Genomic DNA, 25,168 nt, shown 5'->3' with positions numbered 1-25,168 from the left:
TCTGCAAGATAGGATCCTGAAGCATGAGAACTAGACACCCACCACCGAGGCACAGTAGCAGCATTGTATGTACCACCTACAAGATGCACTGCAGCAACTTATCAAGGCTCCTTCGACAGAACCTTCCAAACCCACAAGCACCGCCACCTAGACGAACAGGGGCAGCAGACACATGGGAACCACCACCACCTGGAAGTTCCCCTCCATGCCACTCACCAACCTGACTTGGAAATACATCGGCCGTTCCTTCACTGTCGCTGGGTCCAAATCCTGCAACTCCCTCCCTAACAGCGCTGTGGGTGTACCTACACCACATGGACTGCGGCGGTTCAAGGAGGCGGCTCATCATCTGAGAATGAACACGTTGCTCAATACTCCAACTGGTCCACCTGCAGATAGACCCTCAGGACCTGGTGTCCCAACCAAGATGGTCAACACCATCACGCGGGTGGTGAATATGGGTTGCCAACCCTCTCCAGGATTGCCCTGGAGATCCCAGGGATTGAAGATTAATCTCCAGGCCACAGCTGCATGCAGAAACACCCAGGAGGAAAGTTAAAAGAAATTGCTTTTATTTTTTTTACATTTTCCTTGACTATTTTTAATTTAATATTAAAAAAAAACTGAAGAATGGTGGAGAGGAGGGGAAATGGCTGATTTCAACTAGACGATACAAACCATCCAATCACCAGATGAAGAGTTTGATTCTTTCCTGATTGGTTGAGAGGCACCGTGGGAATGGATGGGTCAGGTGATCAATGGCGGAAGTGTGTGAGGGGGGGTGGGGGGGGTGGAGTTGGAGGCATGTGACAAAACCTCCAGGAATACACACAGCCCTGGGTTGGCAAGTCCATAGAGGGAATTTAGCCACGTGCATTTCGGGGTCAAAGGTCTGTTTCAAGTCTGGTGGGACTCAGGATGGAGAGCATTGCTTCCCCCCCCCAACCCACCCCCCACTCCACCCCGTCCAGACTAACTCCAGCATCCCAGCTAACCGGGCTGTTTTCTCTTCATCGATCCGCACAGAATCTCCAGCAATGTTCCATCTCTGATCAAGATTAATGTGAGCTGTGAGTTTGCTCTTTTTAAGCCTCTTTTATAACAGGGTGGAGAAACAGATTTAATTACCCAAATGTGTGAAGAGATTTCTTGCAACTTGAAGTAGAGCCTGCAGAGAGAGAGAGAAAACATTCAGCTTTAGTAGCAGTTTGGAGATTAACAGGGTCGATGGCTGTTTGGACCTTTACCCAGAGTTTACAGTTCAAGGGCACACCGCGATATCACCAACTCTTCTGTCTTATTTCATCTGGGCATCCCCTCCCACTGTCTTTCTGATTCTCCCAATGCTGTGAGCAATCGCTGTGGACCAGGGGCACTGGACACTTCCCAGTGTTGGCAGCAAAAAGAGGTACAAACCATCAGGACTGTTTCAAAACCCCTCCCACCTACCCACTCCTTCACACAGCACAGAGACTCACACTCACTCACACACTCACACATTCACACTCACACACTCAGACAGAAACACATTCACACTCACACACACACACTCAGACAGAAACACATTCACACACTCACACACTCACACATTCACACTCACACACACACACACACTCAGACAGAAGCACATTCTCACACACACTCACATACACACTCACACACTCAGACAGAAACACATTCACACACACACTCACACACTCAGACAGAAACACATTCACACACACACTCACATACACACACACTCACTCAGACAGAATTACACTCACACACACTCACACGCACTCACACATTCACACACACATACACATACTCAGACTCACACATTCACACTCACATACACATACTCAGACTCACACATTCACACTCACACATACTCAGACTCACACATTCACACTCACTCAGACAGACTCACACACTCATACACACACATTCAACGTACCCCTCAATCCCATTTATGCACACCCACAAACATTCACACTCACACACACTATCACACTCACACTCACTCTCACGTACAGACACTTAAAGTACTCCCCAATCCCACTTATGCACTCTCACACACATTCACAGTCACACACACACACACACACACACATTCATACTCTCACATACTCACACACGCATAAACACACATTCACGTTCGCACATACACACAAACACACAGAGTCACACATTCACACTCTCTCATACTCGCACACACACTAACACTCATTCACACACTCTCGCACACACGCACACACATACACAGACTCTCACACATTTGAGCACACACTCACACATAGAGACACACACACACTCACATAGTCAGACACACACACACACACACATACATGCTCACAGAAACACACACACACACTGACACTGTCACACACATAAACTCACGCACACGCTCTCACACATATTTCCTGACATGGTTAAACTGTTAACCTATCTCTCTCTCTCTCTCTCTCTCACTCGCTAGTGTTTAATAATGTTAATTACATCAAGGTGGTAAATTGATAAAAGAACTAAAAGGTCCATGTCTGTGTGCATGTTTGTATGTGGTGCGTGTGTATATTTGTGTGCATGTCAGCGTGTCTGCACATGTGTGTGGCGTGTATGTGTGCAAAATGATAAAAGGATTTGATAGATTAGGACCTGTTTGCTCACGTGGGGGGGAAATCCAGAACGAGGGGGCAGAATCTCGGGATGAGAGCCAGGCTGTTCAGGGGTGATGCCAGGAAGCACCTTCACAGAATGGGGGTGGGAAACCTGGGACTCTCCCCCGCAAAAACCTTTCGGTGCTGGGGAGTCAACTGAAAACTTCAAAATTGAGAGTGCTGAATTTTTGTCGGGTGAGGGGATTGGTTGATACAGGGATGACAGAGTTAAGATACATGTCAGCCGTAATCTAACTGAACAGAAGGGCCTCCCTCCTGTTCCTCTGGCCCCAGCTCCCTCCGATCATGACTCCTCACTGGGAGCTCAGCTTATTATTCATCACAACTCAACTTACATTTATATCCAACCATTAACAGAACAAAACATCTGAAAGTGCTTCACAGGAGTGTTATCAATCAAATTTTGACACCAAGACACATAAAGAGGTATTTGGACCAAGTAAACCAAAATCTTGGTCAAAGAGGTAGGGTTTAAGCAGGATCTTAAAATAGGAGAGGGAGGTTTAGAGAGGCAATCCCAGAACTTAGGGCCCTGGCAGCTGAAGACATGACCACCAATGGTGTAATGTTTAAAATCGTGCTGAACAGGCCAGGATTGGGGGAGCGCAGAGATCTCGGAGGGTTGTAAGGGCTGGAGGAGGTTACAGAGCTAGGGAGGTGGGGGATTTGAAAGTGAGGATGTGAATTTTAAAATCCAGGTGTAGTCAGAGCTGTTCAGCAGATGATTGAGCAGAGGGCTCAGAGCTGCTGAAAATCCCACAAAAATTCCTGGTATTAATTATCCCTTGGAGCTGGGGCAGAGTCTGTCAAAGGCATTTTGATTATTGCGGCTGTCTGGAGATGTCTCCTGTGGAGCTGTCTATCCGGGGGTGGGGGGGGGAACTTGAAACCTTTCCGAAAAGTACAGATTTCTGGGCGATCTGCTTGAAACTGCCAAGGGGCCTATTCACCAACCGGGGGTGGGTGGGAGGTTCCAGATCCAGGGGAAACCTGAGTCAACCTGAGAGGATGCAGCATGTGAAGGAACGTTAGTAAAGGGATGGGGTGGTTCAGATGTGGGAATGGTCTGCAGAGAACAATCCAGAAGCACTGAGTGTAAATGGAGTCGAGAGAATTAGGTATATTTATGGAGTGAGAGTTTTGGAGGTATGGGATTGAGGGATATGGAGAGAAGGTGGGGGTGTGGGAGTGAGGGATATGGGGCAGATGCGGGTGGGTGGGAGTGAGGGATATGGGGAAGGTGCAGGTGGGTGGGTGGGAGTGAGGGATATGGGGAAGGTGCAGGTGGGTGGGTGGGAGTCGGGGATATGGGGAAGATGCAGGCGGGTGGAAGTGAGAGATATGGGGAAGATGTGGGTGTGTAGGAGCAAGGGATATGGGGAAGATGCAGATGTGTGGGAGCAAGGGATATGGGGAAGATGCAGATGTGTGGGAGCAAGGGATATGGGGAAGATGCAGGTGGGTGGGAGAGAGGGATATGGGGAAGATGCAGGAGGATGGGAGCGAGGGATATGGGGAAGATGCAGGTGGGTGGGAGTGAGGGATATGGGGAAGATGCAGGTGGGTGGGAGTGAGGGATATGGGGAAGATGCGGGTGGGTGGGAGTGAGGGATATGGGAAGATGCAGGCGGGTGGGAGTGAGGGATATGGGGAAGATACAGGTGGGTGGGAGTGAGGGATATGGGGAAGATGCAGGTGTGTGGGAGTGAGGGATATGGGGAAGGTGCAGGTGGGTGGGAGTGAGGGATATGGGGAAGATGCAGGTGTGTGGGAGTGAGGGATATGGGGAAGGTGTAGGTGGGTGGGAGTGAGGGATATGGGGAAGGTGCAGATGGGTGGGAGTGAGAGATATGGGGAAGATGTGGGTGGGTGGGAGTGAGGGATATGGAGAAGATGCGAGTGTGTGGGAGTGAGGGATATGGGGAAGATGCGAGTGTGTGGGAGTGAGGGATATGGGGAAAGTGCAGGTGGGTGGGAGTGAGGGATATGGGGAAGGTGTAGGTGGGTGGGAGTGAGGGATATGGGAAAGATGTAGGTATGTGTGATATGGGGAAAATGCAGGTGGGTGAGAGTGAGGGATATGGATAAGATGTGGGTGTGTGGGAGTGAGGGATACGGGGAAGATGCAGGTGGATGGGAGCGAGGGATATCGGGAAGATGCGGGTGGGTGGGAGTGAGGGATATGGGGAAGATGCAGATGGGTGGCAGTGAGGGATATGGGGAAGATGCGGGTGGGTGGGAGCGAGAGATATGGGGAAGATGTGGGTGTGTGGGAGTGAGGGATATGGGGAAGATGCGGGTATGTGGGAGTGAGGAATATGGGGAAGATGCAGATGGATGACAGTGAGGGATATGGGGAAGATGCAGGTGTGTGGGAGTGAGGGATTTGGGGAAAGTGCATGTGGGTGGGAGTGAGGGATATGGGGAAGATGCAGGAGGATGGGAGCGAGGGATTTGGGGAAGATGCAGGTGGGTTGGAGTGAGGGATATGGGGACGATGTGGGTGGGTGGGAGAGAGGGATATGGGAAGATGCAGGCGGTTGTGAGTGAGGGATATTGGGAAGATGCAGGTGGGTGGGAGTGAGGGAAATGGGGAAGATGCAGGTGTGTGGGAGTGAGGAATATGGGGAAGATGTAGGTGTGTGGGAGTGAGGGATATGGGGAAGGTGTAGGTGGGTGGGAGTGAGGGATATGGGGAAGGTGCAGATGGGTGGGAGTGAGGGATATGGGGAAGATGTGGGTGTGTGGGAGTGAGAGATATGGGGAAGATGCGAGTGTGTGGGAGTGAGCGATATGGGGAAGATGCGAGTGTGTGGGAGTGAGGGATATGGGGAAGGTGTAGGTGGGTGGGAGTGAGGGATATGGGGAAGGTGCAGATGGGTGGGAGTGAGGGATATGGGGAAGATGTGGGTGTGTGGGAGTGAGGGATATGGGGAAGATGCGGGTATGTGGGATATGGGGAAAATGCAGGTGGGTGGAAGTGAGGGATATGGGGAAGATGCGGGTGGGTGGGAGTGAGAGATATGTGGAAGATGTGGGTGTGTGGGAGTGAGGGATATGGGGAAGATGCGGGTATGTGGGAGTGAGGGATATGGGGAAGGTGCAGGTGGGTGGGAATGAGGGATATGGGGAAGATGCGAGTGTGTGGGAGTGAGGGATATGGGGAAGATGGGAGTGTGTGGGAGTGAGGGATATGGGGAAGATGCGGGTGTGTGGGAGTGAGGGATTTGGGGAAAGTGCATGTGGGTGGGAGTGAGGGATATGGGGAAGATGGAGGAGGATGGGAGTGAGGGATATGGGAAAGATGCAGATGGATGGCAGTGAGGGATATGGGGAAGATGCAGGTGTGTGGGAGTGAGGGATATGGGGAAGATGCAGATGGATGGCAGTGAGGGATATGGGGAAGATGCAGGTGTGTGGGAGTGAGGGATATGGGGAAGATGCAGATGGATGGCAGTGAGGGATATGGGGAAGATGCAGGTGTGTGGGAGTGAGGGATATGGGGAAGATGCAGATGGATGGCAGTGAGGGATATAGGGAAGATGCAGGTGTGTGGGAGTGAGGGATATGGGGAAGGTGCGTGTGGGTGGGAGTGAGGGATATGGGAAGATGCAGGTCGGTGGGAGTGAGGGATATGGGGAAGGTGCAGGAGGATGGTAGCGAGAGATATGGGGAAGATGAGGGTGTGTGGGAGTGAGGGACATGGGGAAGATGCGAGTGTGTGGGAGTGAGGGATATGGGGAAGGTGTAGTTGGGTGGGAGTGAGGGATATGGGGAAGGTGCAGATGGGTGGGAGTGAGGGATATGGGGAAGATGTGGGTGTGTGGGAGTGAGGGATATGGGGAAGATGCGGGTATGTGGGATATGGGGAAAATGCAGGTGGGTGGGTGTGAGGGATATGGGGAAGATGCGGGTGGGTGGGAGCGAGAGATATGTGGAAGATGTGGGTGTTTGTGAGTGAGGGATATGGGGAAGATGCAGGTATGTGGGAGTGAGGGATATGGGGAAGATGCAGATGGATGGCAGTGAGGGATATGGGGAAGATGCAGGTGTGTGGGAGTGAGGGATTTGGGGAAAGTGCATGTGGGTGGGAGTGAGGGATATGAAAAGATGCAGGAGGATTGGAGTGAGGGATATGGGGAAGATGCAGGTGTGTGGGAGTGAGGGATATGGGGAAGGTATAGGTGGGTGGGAGTGAGGGATATGGGGAAGGTGCAGGTGGGTGGGAGTGAGGGATATGGGGAAGATGCGAGTGTGTGGGAGTGAGGGATATGGGGAAGATGGGAGTGTGTGGGAGTGAGGGATATGGGGAAGATGTAGGTGGGTGGGAGTGAGGGATATGGGGAAGGTGCAGATGGGTGGGAGTGAGTGATATGGGGAAGATGTGGGTGTGTGGGAGTGAGGGATATGGGGAAGATGCAGGAGGATGGGAGCGAGGGATAAGGGGAAGATGCAGGTGGGTGGGAGTGAGGGATATGGGGAAGATGCGGGTGGGTGGGAGTGAGGAATATGGGGAAGATGCAGATGGATGACAGTGAGGGATATGGGGAAGATGCAGGTGTGTGGGAGTGAGGGATTTGGGGAAAGTGCATGTGGGTGGGAGTGAGGGATATGGGGAAGATGGAGGAGGATGGGAGTGAGGGATATGGGAAAGATGCAGATGGATGGCAGTGAGGGATATGGGGAAGATGCAGGTGTGTGGGAGTGAGGGATATGGGGAAGATGCAGATGGATGGCAGTGAGGGATATGGGGAAGATGCAGGTGTGTGGGAGTGAGGGATATGGGGAAGATGCAGATGGATGGCAGTGAGGGATATGGGGAAGATGCAGGTGTGTGGGAGTGAGGGATATGGGGAAGATGCAGATGGATGGCAGTGAGGGATATGGGGAAGATGCAGGTGTGTGGGAGTGAGGGATATGGGGAAGGTGCGTGTGGGTGGGAGTGAGGGATATGGGAAGATGCAGGTCGGTGGGAGTGAGGGATATGGGGAAGGTGCAGGAGGATGGTAGCGAGAGATATGGGGAAGATGAGGGTGTGTGGGAGTGAGGGATATGGGGAAGATGCGAGTGTGTGGGAGTGATGGATATGGGGAAGGTGTAGTTGGGTGGGAGTGAGGGATATGGGGAAGGTGCAGATGGGTGGGAGTGAGGGATATGGGGAAGATGTGGGTGTGTGGGAGTGAGGGAAATGGGGAAGATGCAGGTGTGTGGGAGTGAGGGATATGGGGAAGATGTAGGTGTGTGGGAATGAGGGATATGGGGAAGGTGCAGGTGGGTGGGAGTGAGGGATATGGGGAAGATGTGGGTGTGTGGGAGTGAGCGATATGGGAAAGATGTAGGTATGTGTGATATGGGGAAAATGCAGGTGGGTGAGAGTGAGGGATATGGATAAGATGTGGGTGTGTGGGAGTGAGGGATATGGGGAAGATGCAGGTGGATGGGAGCGAGGGATATCGGGAAGATGCGGGTGGGTGGGAGTGAGGGATATGGGGAAGATGCAGATGGGTGGCAGTGAGGGATATGGGGAAGATGCGGGTGGGTGGGAGCGAGAGATATGGGGAAGATGTGGGTGTGTGGGAGTGAGGGATATGGGGAAGATGCGGGTATGTGGGAGTGAGGAATATGGGGAAGATGCAGATGGATGACAGTGAGGGATATGGGGAAGATGCAGGTGTGTGGGAGTGAGGGATTTGGGGAAAGTGCATGTGGGTGGGAGTGAGGGATATGGGGAAGATGCAGGAGGATGGGAGTGAGGGATATGGGAAGATGCAGATGGATGGCAGTGAGGGATATGTGGAAGATGCGGGTGAGTGGGAGTGAGGGATATGGGGAAGATGCGGGTGGGTGGGAGTGAGGGATACGGGGAAGATGCAGATGGGTGGGAGTGAGGGATATGAGGAAGATGTAGGTGGATGGGAGCGAGGGATATGGGGAAGATGCGGGTGGGTGGGAGTGAGGGATATGGGGAAGATGCAGGAGGATGGGAGCGAGGGATTTGGGGAAGATGCAGGTGGGTTGGAGTGAGGGATATGGGGACGATGTGGGTGGGTGGGAGAGAGGGATATGGGAAGATGCAGGCGGTTGTGAGTGAGGGATATGGGGAAGGTGCAGGTGGGTGGGAGTGAGGGAAATGGGGAAGATGCAGGTGTGTGGGAGTGAGGGATATGGGGAAGATGTAGGTGTGTGGGAGTGAGGGATATGGGGAAGGTGCAGGTGGGTGGGAGTGAGGGATATGGGGAAGATGCAGGTGGGTGGAAGTGAGGGATATGGGGAAGATGCAGGTGTGTGGGAGTGAGGGATATGGGGAAGGTGTAGGTGGGTGGGAGTGAGGGATATGGGGAAGGTGCAGATGGGTGGGAGTGAGGGATATGGGGAAGATGTGGGTGTGTGGGAGTGAGGGATATGGGGAAGATGCGGGTATGTGGGATATGGGGAAAATGCAGGTGGGTGGAAGTGAGGGATATGGGGAAGATGCGGGTGGGTGGGAGCGAGAGATATGTGGAAGATGTGGGTGTGTGGGAGTGAGGGATATGGGGAAGATGCGGGTATGTGGGAGTGAGGGATATGGGGAAGGTGCAGGTGGGTGGGAGTGAGGGATATGGGGAAGATGCGAGTGTGTGGGAGTGAGGGATATGGGGAAGATGGGAGTGTGTGGGAGTGAGGGATATGGGGAAGATGCGGGTGTGTGGGAGTGAGGGATTTGGGGAAAGTGCATGTGGGTGGGAGTGAGGGATATGGGGAAGATGGAGGAGGATGGGAGTGAGGGATATGGGAAAGATGCAGATGGATGGCAGTGAGGGATATGGGGAAGATGCAGGTGTGTGGGAGTGAGGGATATGGGGAAGATGCAGATGGATGGCAGTGAGGGATATGGGGAAGATGCAGGTGTGTGGGAGTGAGGGATATGGGGAAGATGCAGATGGATGGCAGTGAGGGATATGGGGAAGATGCAGGTGTGTGGGAGTGAGGGATATGGGGAAGATGCAGATGGATGGCAGTGAGGGATATAGGGAAGATGCAGGTGTGTGGGAGTGAGGGATATGGGGAAGGTGCGTGTGGGTGGGAGTGAGGGATATGGGAAGATGCAGGTCGGTGGGAGTGAGGGATATGGGGAAGGTGCAGGAGGATGGTAGCGAGAGATATGGGGAAGATGAGGGTATGTGGGAGTGAGGGATATGGGGAAGATGCGAGTGTGTGGGAGTGAGGGATATGGGGAAGGTGTAGTTGGGTGGGAGTGAGGGATATGGGGAAGGTGCAGATGGGTGGGAGTGAGGGATATGGGGAAGATGTGGGTGTGTGGGAGTGAGGGATATGGGGAAGATGCGGGTATGTGGGATATGGGGAAAATGCAGGTGGGTGGGTGTGAGGGATATGGGGAAGATGCGGGTGGGTGGGAGCGAGAGATATGTGGAAGATGTGGGTGTTTGTGAGTGAGGGATATGGGGAAGATGCAGGTATGTGGGAGTGAGGGATATGGGGAAGATGCAGATGGATGGCAGTGAGGGATATGGGGAAGATGCAGGTGTGTGGGAGTGAGGGTTTTGGGGAAAGTGCATGTGGGTGGGAGTGAGGGATATGGGGAAGATGCAGGAGGATTGGAGTGAGGGATATGGGGAAGATGCAGGTGTGTGGGAGTGAGGGATATGGGGAAGGTATAGGTGGGTGGGAGTGAGGGATATGGGGAAGGTGCAGGTGGGTGGGAGTGAGGGATATGGGGAAGATGCGAGTGTGTGGGAGTGAGGGATATGGGGAAGATGGGAGTGTGTGGGAGTGAGGGATATGGGGAAGATGTAGGTGGGTGGGAGTGAGGGATATGGGGAAGATGCAGATGGCTGGGAGTGAGGGATATGGGGAAGATGTAGGTGTGTGGGAGTGAGGGATATGGGGAAGGTGCAGGTGGGTGGGAGTGAGGGATATGGGGAAGATACAGGTGGGTGGGAGTGAGGGATATGTGGAAGATGCAGATGGGTGGCAGTGAGGGATATGGGGAAGATGCGGGTGGGTGGGAGCGAGAGATATGGGGAAGATGTGGGTGTGTGGGAGTGATGGATATGGGGAAGATGCGGGTATGTGGGAGTGAGGGATATGGGGAAGATGCAGATGGATGGCAGTGAGGGATATGGGGAAGATGCAGGTGTGTGGGAGTGAGGGATTTGGGGAAAGTGCATGTGGGTGGGAGTGAGGGATATGGGGAAGATGCAGGAGGATGGGAGTGAGGGATATGGGAAGATGCAGATGGATGGCAGTGAGGGATATGGGGAACATGCAGGTGAGTGGGAGTGAGGGATATGGGGAAGATGCGGGTGGGTGGGAGTGAGGGATATGGGGAAGATGCAGATGGGTGGGAGCGAGGGATATGAGGAAGATGTAGGTGGATGGGAGCGAGGGATATGGGGAAGATGTAAGAGGATGGGAGTGAGGGATATGGGGAAGATGCAGATGGATGGCAGTGAGGGATATGGGGAAGATGCAGGTGTGTGGGAGTGAGGGATATGGGGAAGGTGCATGTGGGTGGGAGTGAGGGATATGGGAAGATGCAGGTGGGTGGGAGTGAGGGATATGGGGAAGGTGTAGTTGGGTGGGAGTGAGGGATATGGGGAAGGTGCAGATGGGTGGGAGTGAGGGGTATGGGGAAGATGTGGGTGGGTGGGAGCGAGAGATATTTGGAAGATGTGGGTGTGTGGGAGTGAGGGATATGGGGAAGATGCAGGTATGTGGGAGTGAGGGATATGGGGAAGATGCAGATGGATGGCAGTGAGGGATATGGGGAAGATGCAGGTGTGTGGGAGTGAGGGATTTGGGGAAAGTGCATGTGGGTGGGAGTGAGGGATATGGGGAAGATGCAGGAGGATGGGAGTGAGGGATATGGGAAGATGCAGATGGATGGCAGTGAGGGATATGAGGAAGATGCAGGTGTGTGGGAGTGAGGGATATGGGGAAGATGCAGATGGATGGCAGTGAGGGATATGCGGAAGATGCAGGAGGATGGGAGTGAGGGATATGGGGAAGATGCAGATGGATGGCAGTGAGGGATATGGGGAAGATGCAGGTGTGTGGGAGTGAGGGATATGGGGAAGATGCAGATGGATGGCAGTGAGGGCTATGGGGAAGATGCAGGTGTGTGGGAGTGAGGGATATGGGGAAGGTGCGTGTGGGTGGGAGTGAGGGATATGGGTAGATGCAGGTGTGTGGGAGTGAGGGATATGGGGAAGGTGCAGGAGGATGGGAGCGAGAGATATGGGGAAGATGCGGGTGTGTGGGAGTGAGGGATATGGGGAAGATGCGGGTGTGTGGGAGTGAGGGATATGGGGAAGATGCGGGTGTGTGGGAGCGAGGGATATCGGGAAGATGCAGGAGAATGGGAGCGAGAGATATGGGGAAGATGCGAGTGTGTGGGAGTGAGAGATATGGGGAAGGTGCGTGTGGGTGGGAGCGAGCGATATCGGGAAGATGCAGGTGGGTGGGAGTGAGGGATATGGGGAAGGTGCAGGAGGATAGGAGCGAAAGATATGGGGAAGATGCGGGTGTGTGGGAGTGAGGGATATGGGAAGATGCAGATGGATGGCAGTGAGGGATATGGGAAGATGCAGATGGATGGCAGTGAGGGATATGGGGAAGATGCAGGAGGATGGGAGTGAGGGATATGGCGAAGATGCAGGTGTGTGGGAGTGAGGGATATGGGGAAGTGGGGGTGTGTGGGAGTGAGGGATATGGGGAAGATGCGAGTGTGTGGGAGTGAGGGATATGGGGAAGGTATAGGTGGGTGGGAGTGAGGGATGTGGGTAAGGTGCAGATGGGTGGGAGTGAGGGATATGTGGAAGATGTGGGTGTGTGGGAGTGAGGGATATGGGGAAGATGCGGGTATGTGGGATATGGGGAAATGCAGGTGGGTGGGAGTGAGGGATATGGGAAGATGCGGGTGGGTGGGAGCGAGAGATATGTGGAAGATGTTGGTGTGTGGGAGTGAGGGATATGGGGAAGATGCGGGTATGTGGGAGTGTGGGTTATGGGGAAGATGCGGGTGTGTGGGAGTGAGGGATATGGGGAAGATGCGGGTGTGTGGGAGCGAGGGATATCGGGAAGATGCAGGAGGATGGGAGCGAGAGATATGGGGAAGATGCGAGTGTCTGGGAGTGAGAGAGATGGGGAAGGTGCGTGTGGGTGGGAGCGAGCGATATCGGGAAGATGCAGGTGGGTGGGAGTGAGGGATATGGGGAAGGTGCAGGAGGATGTGAGCGAAAGATATGGGGAAGATGCGGGTGTGTGGGAGTGAGGGATATGGGAAGATGCAGATGGATGGCAGTGAGGGAATTGGGAAGATGCAGATGGATGGCAGTGAGGGATATGGGGAAGATGCAGGAGGATGGGAGTGAGGGATATGGGGAAGATGCAGATGGATGGCAGTGAGGGATATGGGGAAGATGCAGGTGTGTGGGAGTGAGGGATATGGGGAAGATGCAGATGGATGGCAGTGAGGGATATGGGGAAGATGCAGGTGTGTGGGAGTGAGGGATATGGGGAAGATGCAGATGGATGGCAGTGAGGGATATGGGGAAGATGCAGGTGTGTGGGAGTGAGGGATATGGGGAAGGTGCGTGTGGGTGGGAGTGAGGGATATGGGAAGATGCAGGTGGGTGGGAGTGAGGGATATGGGGAAGGTGCAGGAGGATGGGAGCGAGAGATATGGGGAAGATGCGGGTGTGTGGGAGTGAGGGATATGGGGAAGATTCAGATGGATGGCAGTGAGGGATATGGGGAAGATGCAGGTGTGTGGGTGTGAGGGATTTGGGGAAAGTGCATGTGGGTGGGAGTGAGGTAATGGGGAAGATGCAGGAGGATGGGAGTGAGGGATATGGGAAGATGCAGATGGATGGCATTGAGGGATATGGGAAGATGCAGGTGGGTGGGAGTGAGGGATATGGGGAAGGTGCAGGAGGATGGGAGCGAGAGATATGGGGAAGATGCGGGTGTGTGGGAGTGAGGGATATGGGGAAGATGCGGGTGTGTGGGAGCGAGGGATATCGGGAAGATGCAGGAGGATGGGAGCGAGAGATATGGGGAAGATGCGAGTGTGTGGGAGTGAGGGATATGGGGAAGGTGCGTGTGGGTGGGAGCGAGGGATATCGGGAAGATGCACGTGGGTGGGAGTGAGGGATATGGGGAAGGTGCACGAGGATGGGAGCGAACGATATGGGGAAGATGCGGGTGTGTGGGAGTGAGGGATATGGGGAAGATGCGGGTGTGTGGGAGTGAGGGGTTTGCGGAAAGTGCATGTGGGTGGGAGTGAGGAATATGGGGAAGATCCAGGAAGATGGGAGTGAGAGATATGGTGAAGATGCAGGTGTGTGGGAGTGAGGGTTATGGGGAAGGTGTAGGTGGGTGTGAGTGAGGGATATGGGGAAGGTGCAGGTGTGTGGGAGTGAGGGATATGGGGAAGATGTGGGAGTGTGGGAGTGAGGGATATGGGGAAGATGCGAGTGTGTGGGAGTGAGGGATATGGGGAAGATGCGAGTGTGTGGAAGTGAGGGATATGGGGAAGATGGGAGTGTTTGGGAGTGAGGGATATGGGGAAGATGTAGGTGGGTGGGAGTGAGGGATATGGGGAAGGTGCAGATGGGTGGGAGTGAGTGATATGGGGAAGATGTGGGTGTGTGGGAGTGAGGGATATGCGGAAGATGGAGGAGGATGGGAGCGAGGGACATGGGGAAGATGCAGGTCGGTGGGAGTGAGGGACATGGGGAAGATGCGGGTGGGTGGGAGTGAGGGATATGGGAAGATGCAGGCGGGTGTTTTGAGGAATATGGGGAAGATGCAGGTGGGTGGGAGTGAGGGATATGGGGAAGATGCAGGTGTGTGGGAGTGAGGGTTATGGGGAAGATGTAGGTGTGTGGGAGTGAGGGATATGGGGAAGGTGCAGGTGGGTGGGAGTGAGGGATATGGGGAAGATACAGGTGGGTGGGAGTGAGGGATATTGGGAAGATGCAGATGGGTGGCAGTGAGGGATATGGGGAAGATGCGGGTGGGTGGGAGCGAGAGATATGGGGAAGATGTGGGTGTGTGGGAGTGATGGATATGGGGAAGATGCGGGTATGTGGGAGTGAGGCATATGGGGAAGATGCAGATGGATTGCAGTGAGGGATATGGGGAAGATGCAGGTGTGTGGGAGTGAGGGATTTGGGGAAAGTGCATGTGGGTGGGAGTGAGGGATATGGGGAAGATGCAGGAGGATGGGAGTGAGGGATATGGGAAGATGCAGATGGATGGCAGTGAGGGATAGGGGGAAGATGCGGGTGAGTGGGAGTGAGGGATATGGGGAAGATGCGGGTGGGTGGGAGTGAGGGATATGGGGAAGATGCAGATGGGTGGGTGCGAGGGATATGAGGAAGATGTAGGTGGATGGGAGCGAGGGATATGGGGAAGATGCAGGAGGATGGGAGTGAGGGATATGGGGAAGATGCAGATGGATGGCAGTGAGGGATATGGGGAAGAAACAGGTGTGTGGGAGTGAGGGATATGGGGAAGGTGCGTGTGGGTGTGAGTGAGGGATATGGGAACATACAGGTGGGTGGGAGTGAGGGATATGGGGAAGGTGCAGGAGGATGGTAGCGAGAGATATGGGGAAGATGCGGGTGTGTGGGAGTGAGGGATGTGGGGAAGATGCGAGTGTGTTGGAGTGAGGGATATGGGGAAGGTGTAGTTGGGTGGGAGTGAGGGATATGGGGAAGGTGCAGATGGGTGGGAGTGAGGGATATTGGGAAGATGTGGGTGTGTGGGAGTGAGGGATATGGGGATGATGCGGGTATGTGGGATATGTGGAAAATGTAGGTGGGTGGGAGTGAGGGATATGGGGAAGATGCGGGTGGGTGGGAGCGAGAGATATTTGGAAGATGTGGGTGTGTGGGAGTGAGCGATATGGGGAAGATGCAGGTATGTGGGAGTGAGGGATATGGGGATGATGCAGATGGATGGCAGTGAGGGATATGGGGAAGATGCAGGTGTGTGGGAGTGAGGGATTTGGGGAAAGTGCATGTGGGTTGGAGTGAGGGATCTGGGGAAGATGCAGGAGGATGGGAGTGAGGGATATGGGAAGATGCAGATGGATGGCAGTGAGGGATATGAGGAAGATGCAGGTGCGTGGGAGTGAGGGATATGGGGAAGATGCAGATGGATGGCAGTGAGGGATATGGGGAAGATGCAGGAGGATGGGAGTGAGGGATATGGGGAAGATGCAGATGGATGGCAGTGAGGGATATGGGGATGATGCAGGTGTGTGGGAGTGAGGGATATGGGGAAGATGCAGATGGATGGCAGTGAGGGATATGGGGAAGATGCAGGTGTGTGGGAGTGAGGGATATGGGGAAGGTGCAGGAAGATGGGAGCGAAAGATATGGGGAAGATGCGGGTGTGTGGGAGTGAGGGATATGGTGAAGATGCGGGTGTGTGGGAGTGAGGGACATGGGGAAGATGTGGGTGTGTGGGAGCGAGGGATATCGGGAAGATGCAGGAGGATGGGAGCGAGAGATGTGGGGAAGATGCGAGTGTGTGGGAGTGAGAGATATGGGGAAGGTGCGTGTGGGTGTGAGCGAGGGATATCGGGAAGATGCAGATGGATGGCAGTGAGGGATATGGGAAGATGCAGATGGATGGCAGTGAGGGATATGGGGAAGATGCAGGAGGATGGGAGTGAGGGATATGGGGAAGTTGCAGATGGATGGCAGTGAGGGATATGGGGAAGATGCAGCTGTGTGGGAGTGAGGGATATGGGGAAGATGCGAGTATGTGGGAGTGAGGGATATGGGGAACGTGTAGGTGGGTGGGAGTGAGGGATATGGGGAAGGTGCAGATGGGTGGGAGTGAGGGATATGGGGAAGGTGCAGGAGGATGGGAGCGAGAGATATGGGGAAGATGCGGGTTTGTGGGAGTGAGGGATATGTGGAAGATGCGAGTGTGTGGAAGTGAGGGATATGGGGAAGGTGTAGTTGGGTGGGAGTGAGGGATATGGGGAAGGTGCAGATGGGTGGGAGTGAGGGATATGGGGAAGATTTGGGTGTGTGGGAGTGAGGGATATGGGGAAGATGCGGGTATGTGGGATATGGGGAAATGCAGGTGGGTGGGAGTGAGGGATATGGGGAAGATGCGGGTGGGTGGGAGCGAGAGATATGTGGAAGATGTGGGTGTGTGGGAGTGAGGGATATTGGGAAGATGAGGGTATGTGGGAGTGAGGGTTATGGGGAAGATGCGGGAGTGTGGGAGTGAGGGATATGGGGAAGATGCGGGTGTGTGGGAGCGAGGGATATCGGGAAGATGCAGGAGGATGGGAGCGAGAGATATGGGGAAGATGCGAGTGTGTGGGAGTGAGAGATATGGGGAAGGTGCGTGTGGGTGGGGGCGAGCGATATCGGGAAGATGCAGGTGGGTGGGATTGAGGGATATGGGGAAGGTGCAGGAGGATGGGAGTGAGCGATATGGGGAAGATGCAGATGGATGGCAGTGAGGGATATGGGGAAGATGCAGGTGTGTGGGAGTGAGGGATATGGGAAGATGCAGATGGATGGCAGTGAGGGATATGGGAAGATGCAGATGGATGGCAGTGAGGGATATGGGGAAGATGCAGGAGGATGGGAGTGAGGGATATGGGGAAGATGCAGATGGATGGCAGTGAGGGATATGGGGAAGATGCAGGTGTGTGGGAGTAAGGGATATGGGGAAGATGCAGATGGATGGCAGTGAGGGATATGGGGAAGATGCAGGTGTGTGGGAGTGAGGGATATGGGGAAGATGCAGATGGATGGCAGTGAGGGATATGGGGAAGATGCAGGTGTGTGGGAGTGAGGGATATGGGGAAGGTGCGTGTGGGTGGGAGTGAGGGATATGGGAAGATGCAGGTGGGTGGGAGTGAGGGATATGGGGAAGGTGCAGGAGGATGGGAGCGAGAGATATGGGGAAGATGCGGGTGTGTGGGAGTGAGGGATATGGGGAAGATGCGGGTGTGTGGGAGTGAGGGATATGGGGAAGGTGTAGGTGGGTGGGAGTGAGGGATATGGGGAAGGTGCAGATGGGTGGGAGTGAGGGATATGGGGAAGATGTGGGTGTGTGGGAGTGAGGGATATGGGGAAGGTGCGGGTATGTGGGATATGGGGAAAATGCAGGTGGGTGGGAGTGAGGGATATGGGGAAGATGCGGGTGGGTGGGAGCGAGAGATATGTGGAAGATGTGGGTGTGTGGGAGTGAGGGATATGGGGAAGATGCGGGTATGTGGGAGTGAGGGATATGGGGAAGATGCAGATGGATGGCAGTGAGGGAGATGGGGAAGATGCAGGTGTGTGGGAGTGAGGGATTTGGGGAAAGTGCATGTGGGTGGGAGTGAGGTAATGGGGAAGATGCAGGAGGATGGGAGTGAGGGATATGGGAAGATGCAGATGGATGGCAGTGAGGGATATGAGGAAGATGCAGGTGTGTGGGAGTGAGGGATATGGGGAAGATGCAGATGGATGGCAGTGAGGTATATGGGGAAGATGCAGGAGGATGGGAGTGAGGGATATGGGGAAGATGCAGATGGATGGCAGTGAGGGATATGGGGAAGATGCAGGTGTGTGGGAGTGAGGGATATGGGGAAGATGCAGATGGATGGCAGTGAGGGATATGGGGAAGATGCAGGTGTGTGGGAGTGAGGGATATGGGGAAGATGCGGGTGTGTGGGAGCGAGGGATATCGGGAAGATGCAGGAGGATGGGAGCGAGAGATATGGGGAAGATGCGAGTGTGTGGGAGTGAGAGATATGGGGAAGGTGCGTGTGGGTGTGAGCGAGGGATATCGGGAAGATGCAGATGGATGGCAGTGAGGGATATGGGAAGATGCAGATGGATGGCAGTGAGGGATATGGGGAAGATGCAGGAGGATGGGAGTGAGGGATATGGGGAAGTTGCAGATGGATGGCAGTGAGGGATATGGGGAAGATGCAGCTGTGTGGGAGTGAGGGATATGGGGAAGATGCGAGTGTGTGGGAGTGAGGGATATGGGGAACGTGTAGGTGGGTGGGAGTGAGGGATATGGGGAAGGTGCAGATGGGTGGGAGTGAGGGATATGGGGAAGGTGCAGGAGGATGGGAGCGAGAGATATGGGGAAGATGCGGGTTTGTGGGAGTGAGGGATATGTGGAAGATGCGAGTGTGTGGAAGTGAGGGATATGGGGAAGGTGTAGTTGGGTGGGAGTGAGGGATATGGGGAAGGTGCAGATGGGTGGGAGTGAGGGATATGGGGAAGATGTGGGTGTGTGGGAGTGAGGGATATGGGGAAGATGCGGGTATGTGGGATATGGGGAAATGCAGGTGGGTGGGAGTGAGGGATATGGGGAAGATGCGGGTGGGTGGGAGCGAGAGATATGTGGAAGATGTGGGTGTGTGGGAGTGAGGGATATTGGGAAGATGAGGGTATGTGGGAGTGAGGGTTATGGGGAAGATGCGGGAGTGTGGGAGTGAGGGATATGGGGAAGATGCGGGTGTGTGGGAGCGAGGGATATCGGGAAGATGCAGGAGGATGGGAGCGAGAGATATGGGGAAGATGCGAGTGTGTGGGAGTGAGAGATATGGGGAAGGTGCGTGTGGGTGGGGGCGAGCGATATCGGGAAGATGCAGGTGGGTGGGATTGAGGGATATGGGGAAGGTGCAGGAGGATGGGAGTGAGCGATATGGGGAAGATGCAGATGGATGGCAGTGAGGGATATGGGGAAGATGCAGGTGTGTGGGAGTGAGGGATATGGGAAGATGCAGATGGATGGCAGTGAGGGATATGGGAAGATGCAGATGGATGGCAGTGAGGGATATGGGGAAGATGCAGGAGGATGGGAGTGAGGGATATGGGGAAGATGCAGATGGATGGCAGTGAGGGATATGGGGAAGATGCAGGTGTGTGGGAGTGAGGGATATGGGGAAGATGCAGATGGATGGCAGTGAGGGATATGGGGAAGATGCAGGTGTGTGGGAGTGAGGGATATGGGGAAGGTGCGTGTGGGTGGGAGTGAGGGATATGGGAAGATGCAGGTGGGTGGGAGTGAGGGATATGGGGAAGGTGCAGGAGGATGGGAGCGAGAGATATGGGGAAGATGCGGGTGTGTGGGAGTGAGGGATATGGGGAAGATGCGGGTGTGTGGGAGTGAGGGATATGGGGAAGGTGTAGGTGGGTGGGATTGAGGGATATGGGGAAGGTGCAGATGGGTGGGAGTGAGGGATATGGGGAAGATGTGGGTGTGTGGGAGTGAGGGATATGGGGAAGATGCGGGTATGTGGGATATGGGGAAAATGCAGGTGGGTGGGAGTGAGGGATATGGGGAAGATGCGGGTGGGTGGGAGCGAGAGATATGTGGAAGATGTGGGTGTGTGGGAGTGAAGGATATGGGGAAGATGCGTGTATGTGGGAGTGAGGGATATGGGGAAGATGCAGATGGATGGCAGTGAGGGATATGGGGAAGATGCAGGTGTGTGGGAGTGAGGGATTTGGGGAAAGTGCATGTGGGTGGGAGTGAGGTAATGGGGAAGATGCAGGAGGATGGGAGTGAGGGATATGGGAAGATGCAGATGGATGGCAGTGAGGGATATGAGGAAGATGCAGGTGTGTGGGAGTGAGGGATATGGGGAAGATGCAGATGGATGGCAGTGAGGGATATGGGGAAGATGCAGGAGGATGGGAGTGAGGGATATGGGGAAGATGCAGATGGATGGCAGTGAGGGATATGGGGAAGATGCAGGTGTGTGGGAGTGAGGGATATGGGGAAGATGCAGATGGATGGCAGTGAGGGATATGGGGAAGATGCAGGTTTGTGGGAGTGAGGGATATGGGGAAGGTGCGTGTGGGTGGGAGTGAGGGATATGGGAAGATGCGGGTGTGTGGGAGTGAGGGATATGGGGAAGGTGTAGGTGGGTGGGAGTGAGGGATATGGGGAAGGTGCAGATGGGTGGGAGTGAGGGATATGGGGAAGATGTGGGTGTGTGGGAGTGAGGGATATGGGGAAGATGAGGGTATGTGGGAGTGAGGGATATGGGGAAGATGCAGATGGATGGCAGTGAGGGATATGGGGAAGATGCAGGTGTGTGGGAGTGAGGGATTTGGGGAAAGTGCATGTGGGTGGGAGTGAGGTAATGGGGAAGATGCAGGAGGATGGGAGTGAGGGATATGGGAAGATGCAGATGGATGGCAGTGAGGGATATGAGGAAGATGCAGCTGTGTGGGAGTGAGGGATATGGGGAAGATGCAGATGGATGGCAGTGAGGGATATGGGGAAGATGCAGGAGGATGGGAGTGAGGGATATGGGGAAGATGCAGATGGATGGCAGTGAGGGATATGGGGAAGATGCAGGTGTGTGGGAGTGAGGGATATGGGGAAGATGCAGATGGATGGCAGTGAGGGATATGGGGAAGATGCAGGTTTGTGGGAGTGAGGGATATGGGGAAGGTGCGTGTGGGTGGGAGTGAGGGATATGGGAAGATGCAGGTGGGTGGGAGTGAGGGATATGGGGAAGGTGCAGGAGGATGGGAGCGAGAGATATGGGGAAGATGCGGGTGTGTGGGAGTGAGGGATATGGGGAAGATGCGGGTGTGTGGGAGCGAGGGATATCGGGAAGATGCAGGAGGATGGGAGCGAGAGATATGGGTAAGATGCGAGTGTGTGGGAGTGAGGGATATGGGGAAGGTGCGTGTGGGTGGGAGCGAGGGATATGGGGAAGATGGGAGTGTGTGGGAGTGAGGGATATGGGGAAGGTGTAGGTGGGTGGGAGTGAGGGATATGGGGAAGGTGCAGATGGGTGGGAGTGAGTGATATGGGGAAGATGTGGGTGTGTGGGAGTGAGGGATATGGGGAAGATGCAGGAGGATGGGAGCGAGGGATATGGGGAAGATGCAGGTGGGTGGGAGTGAGGGACATGGGGAATATGCGGGTGGGTGGGAGTGAGGGATATGGGAAGATGCAGGCGGGTGGGAGTGAGGGACATGGGGAAGATGCAGGTGGGTGGGAGTGAGGGATATGGGAAAGATGCAGGTGTGTGGGAGTGAGGGATATGGGGAAGATGTAGGTGTGTGGGAGTGAGGGATATGGGGAAGGTGCAGGTGGGTGGGAGTGAGGGATATGGGGAAGATACAGGTGGGTGGGAGTGAGGGATATGGGGAAAATGCAGATGGGTGGCAGTGAGGGATATGGGGAAGATGCGGGTGGGTGGGAGCGAGAGATATGGGGAAGATGTGGGTGTGTGGGAGTGATGGATATGGGGAAGATGCGGGTATGTGGGAGTGAGGTATATGGGGAAGATGCAGATGGATGGCAGTGAGGGATATGGGGAAGATGCAGGTGTGTGGGAGTGAGGGATTTGGGGAAAGTGCATGTGGGTGGGAGTGAGGGATATGGGGAAGATGCAGGAGGATGGGAGTGAGGGATATGGGAAGGTGAAGATGGATGGCAGTTAGGAATATGGGGAAGATGCGGGTGATTGGGAGTGAGGGATATGGGGAAGATGCGGGTGGGTGGGAGTGAGGGATATGGGGAAGATGCAGATGGGTGGGAGCGAGGGATATGAGGAAGATGTAGGTGGATGGGAGCGAGGGATATGGGGAAGATGCAGGAGGATGGGAGTGAGGGATATGGGGAAGATGCAGATGGATGGCAGTGAGGGATATGGGGAAGACACAGGTGTGTGGGAGTGAGGGATATGGGGAAGGTGCGTGTGGGTGGGCGTGAGGGATATGGGGAAGATGCAGGTTTGTGGGAGTGAGGAATATGGGTAAGATGCGAGTGTGTGGGAGTGAGGGATATGGGGAAGGTGCGTGTGGGTGGGAGCGAGGGATATGGGGAAGATGGGAGTGTGTGGGAGTGAGGGATATGGGGAAGGTGTAGGTGGGTGGGAGTGAGGGATATGGGGAAGGTGCAGATGGGTGGGAGTGAGTGATATGGGGAAGATGTGGGTGTGTGGGAGTGAGGGATATGGGGAAGATGCAGGAGGATGGGAGCGAGGGATATGGGGAAGATGCAGGTGGGTGGGAGTGAGGGACATGGGGAATATGCGGGTGGGTGGGAGTGAGGGATATGGGAAGATGCAGGCGGGTGGGAGTGAGGGATATGGGGAAGATGCAGGTGGGTGGGAGTGAGGGATATGGGGAAGATGCAGGTGTGTGGGAGTGAGGGATATGGGGAAGATGTAGGTGTGTGGGAGTGAGGGATATGGGGAAGGTGCAGGTGGGTGGGAGTGAGGGATATGGGGAAGATACAGGTGGGTGGGAGTGAGGGATATGGGGAAAATGCAGATGGGTGGCAGTGAGGGATATGGGGAAGATGCGGGTGGGTGGGAGCGAGGGATATGGGGAAGATCTGGGTGTGTGGGAGTGATGGATATGGGGAAGATGCGGGTATGTGGGAGTGAGGTATATGGGGAAGATGCAGATGGATGGCAGTGAGGGATATGGGGAAGATGCAGGTGTGTGGGAGTGAGGGATTTGGGGAAAGTGCATGTGGGTGGGACTGAGGGATATGGGGAAGATGCAGGAGGATGGGAGTGAGGGATATGGGAAGATGAAGATGGATGGCAGTGAGGGATATGGGGAAGATGCGGGTGAGTGGGAGTGAGGGATATGGGGAAGATGCAGGAGGATGGGAGTGAGGGATATGGGAAGATGCAGATGGATGGCAGTGAGGGATATGGGGAAGACACAGGTGTGTGGGAGTGAGGGATATGGGGAAGGTGCGTGTGGGTGGGCGTGAGGGATATGGGAAGATGCAGGTGGGTGGGAGTGAGGGATATGGGGAAGGTGCAGGAGGATGGTAGCGAGAGATATGGGGAAGATGCGGGTGTGTGGGAGTGAGGGATATGGGGAAGATGCGAGTGTGTTGGAGTGAGGGATATGGGGAAGGTGTAGTTGGGTGGGAGTGAGGGATATGGGGAAGGTGCAGATGGGTGGGAGTGAGGGATATGGGGAAGATGTGGGTGTGTGGGAGTGAGGTATATGGGGAAGATGCGGGTATGTGGGATATGTGGAAAATGCAGGTGGGTGGGAGTGAGGGATATGGGGAAGATGCGGGTGGGTGGGAGCGAGAGATATTTGGAAGATGTGGGTGTGTGGGAGTGAGGGATATGGGGAAGATGCAGGTATGTGGGAGTGAGGGATATGGGGAAGATGCAGATGGATGGCAGTGAGGGATATGGGGAAGATGCAGGTGTGTGGGAGTGAGGGATTTGGGGAAAGTGCATGTGGGTGGGAGTGAGGGATATGGGGAAGATGCAGGAGGATGGGAGTGAGGGATATGGGAAGATGCAGATGGATGGCAGTGAGGGATATGAGGAAGATGCAGGTGCGTGGGAGTGAGGGATATGGGGAACATGCAGATGGATGGCAGTGAGGGATATGGGGAAGATGCAGGAGGATGGGAGTGAGGGATATGGGGAAGATGCAGATGGATGGCAGTGAGCGATATGGGGAAGATGCAGGTGTGTGGGAGTGAGGGATATGGGGAAGGTGCAGGAGGATGGGAGCGAGAGATATGGGGAAGATGCGGGTGTGTGGGAGTGAGGGATATGAGGAAGATGCGGGTGTGTGGGAGTGAGGGATATGGGGAAGATGCGGGTGTGTGGGAGCGAGGGATATCGGGAAGATGCAGGAGGATGGGCGCGAGAGATATGGGGAAGATGCGAGTGTGTGGGAGTGAGAGATATGGGGAAGGTGCGTGTGGGTGGGAGCGAGGGATATCGGGAAGATGCAGATGGATGGCAGTGAGGGATATGGGAAGATGCAGATGGATGGCAGTGAGGGATATGGGGAAGATGCAGGAGGATGGGAGTGAGGGATATGGGGAAGTTGCAGATGGATGGCAGTGAGGGATATGGGGAAGATGCAGGTGTGTGGGAGTGAGGGATATGGGGAAGATGCGAGTGTGTGGGAGTGAGGGATATGGGGAAGGTGTAGGTGGGTGGGAGTGAGGGATATGTGGAAGGTGCAGATGGGTGGGAGTGAGGGATATGGGGAAGGTGCAGGAGGATGGGAGCGAGAGATATGGGGAAGATGCGGGTGTGTGGGAGTGAGGGATATGTGGAAGATGCGAGTGTGTGGGAGTGAGGGATATGGGGAATGTGTAGTTGGGTGGGAGTGAGGGATATGGGGAAGGTGCAGATGGGTGGGAGTGAGGGATATGGGGAAGATGTGGGTGTGTGGGAGTGAGGGATATGGGGAAGATGCGGGTATGTGGGATATGGGGAAATGCAGGTGGGTGGGAGTGAGGGATATGGGGAAGATGCGGGTGGGTGGGAGCGAGAGATATGTGGAAGATGTGGGTGTGTGGGAGTGAGGGATATGCGGAAGATGAGCGTATGTGGGAGTGAGGGTTATGGGGAAGATCCGGGTGTGTGGGAGTGAGGGATATGGGGAAGATGCGGGTGTGTGGGAGCGAGGGATATCGGGAAGATGCAGGAGGATGGGAGCGAGAGATATGGGGAAGATGCGAGTGTATGGGAGTGAGAGATATGGGGAAGGTGCGTG

At 54.8% G+C, this 25,168-nt stretch overlaps 1 protein-coding gene across 3 annotated transcripts in view; it reads right to left on the bottom strand.

Annotated features, from left to right (window-relative positions):
• Positions 1–25,168, bottom strand: part of LOC121284491 (cGMP-dependent 3',5'-cyclic phosphodiesterase) — a 401,388-nt gene that overhangs the window by 97,449 nt on the left and 278,771 nt on the right. For all 3 annotated transcript variants that reach the window (XM_041200018.1, XM_041200020.1, XM_041200019.1), the window contains exon 14: positions 1,129–1,168. In XM_041200018.1, the coding sequence (XP_041055952.1) occupies positions 1,129–1,168 (40 nt within the window). The remainder of the gene's footprint in view (positions 1–1,128; positions 1,169–25,168) is intronic.

Source organism: Carcharodon carcharias, chromosome 11 (genome assembly GCF_017639515.1).
Source record: "Carcharodon carcharias isolate sCarCar2 chromosome 11, sCarCar2.pri, whole genome shotgun sequence".
Lineage (NCBI taxonomy): Eukaryota > Metazoa > Chordata > Chondrichthyes > Lamniformes > Lamnidae > Carcharodon > Carcharodon carcharias.
Note: the sequence above shows the minus strand (reverse complement) of the source record. Positions and strands in the feature narration are given on the sequence as shown.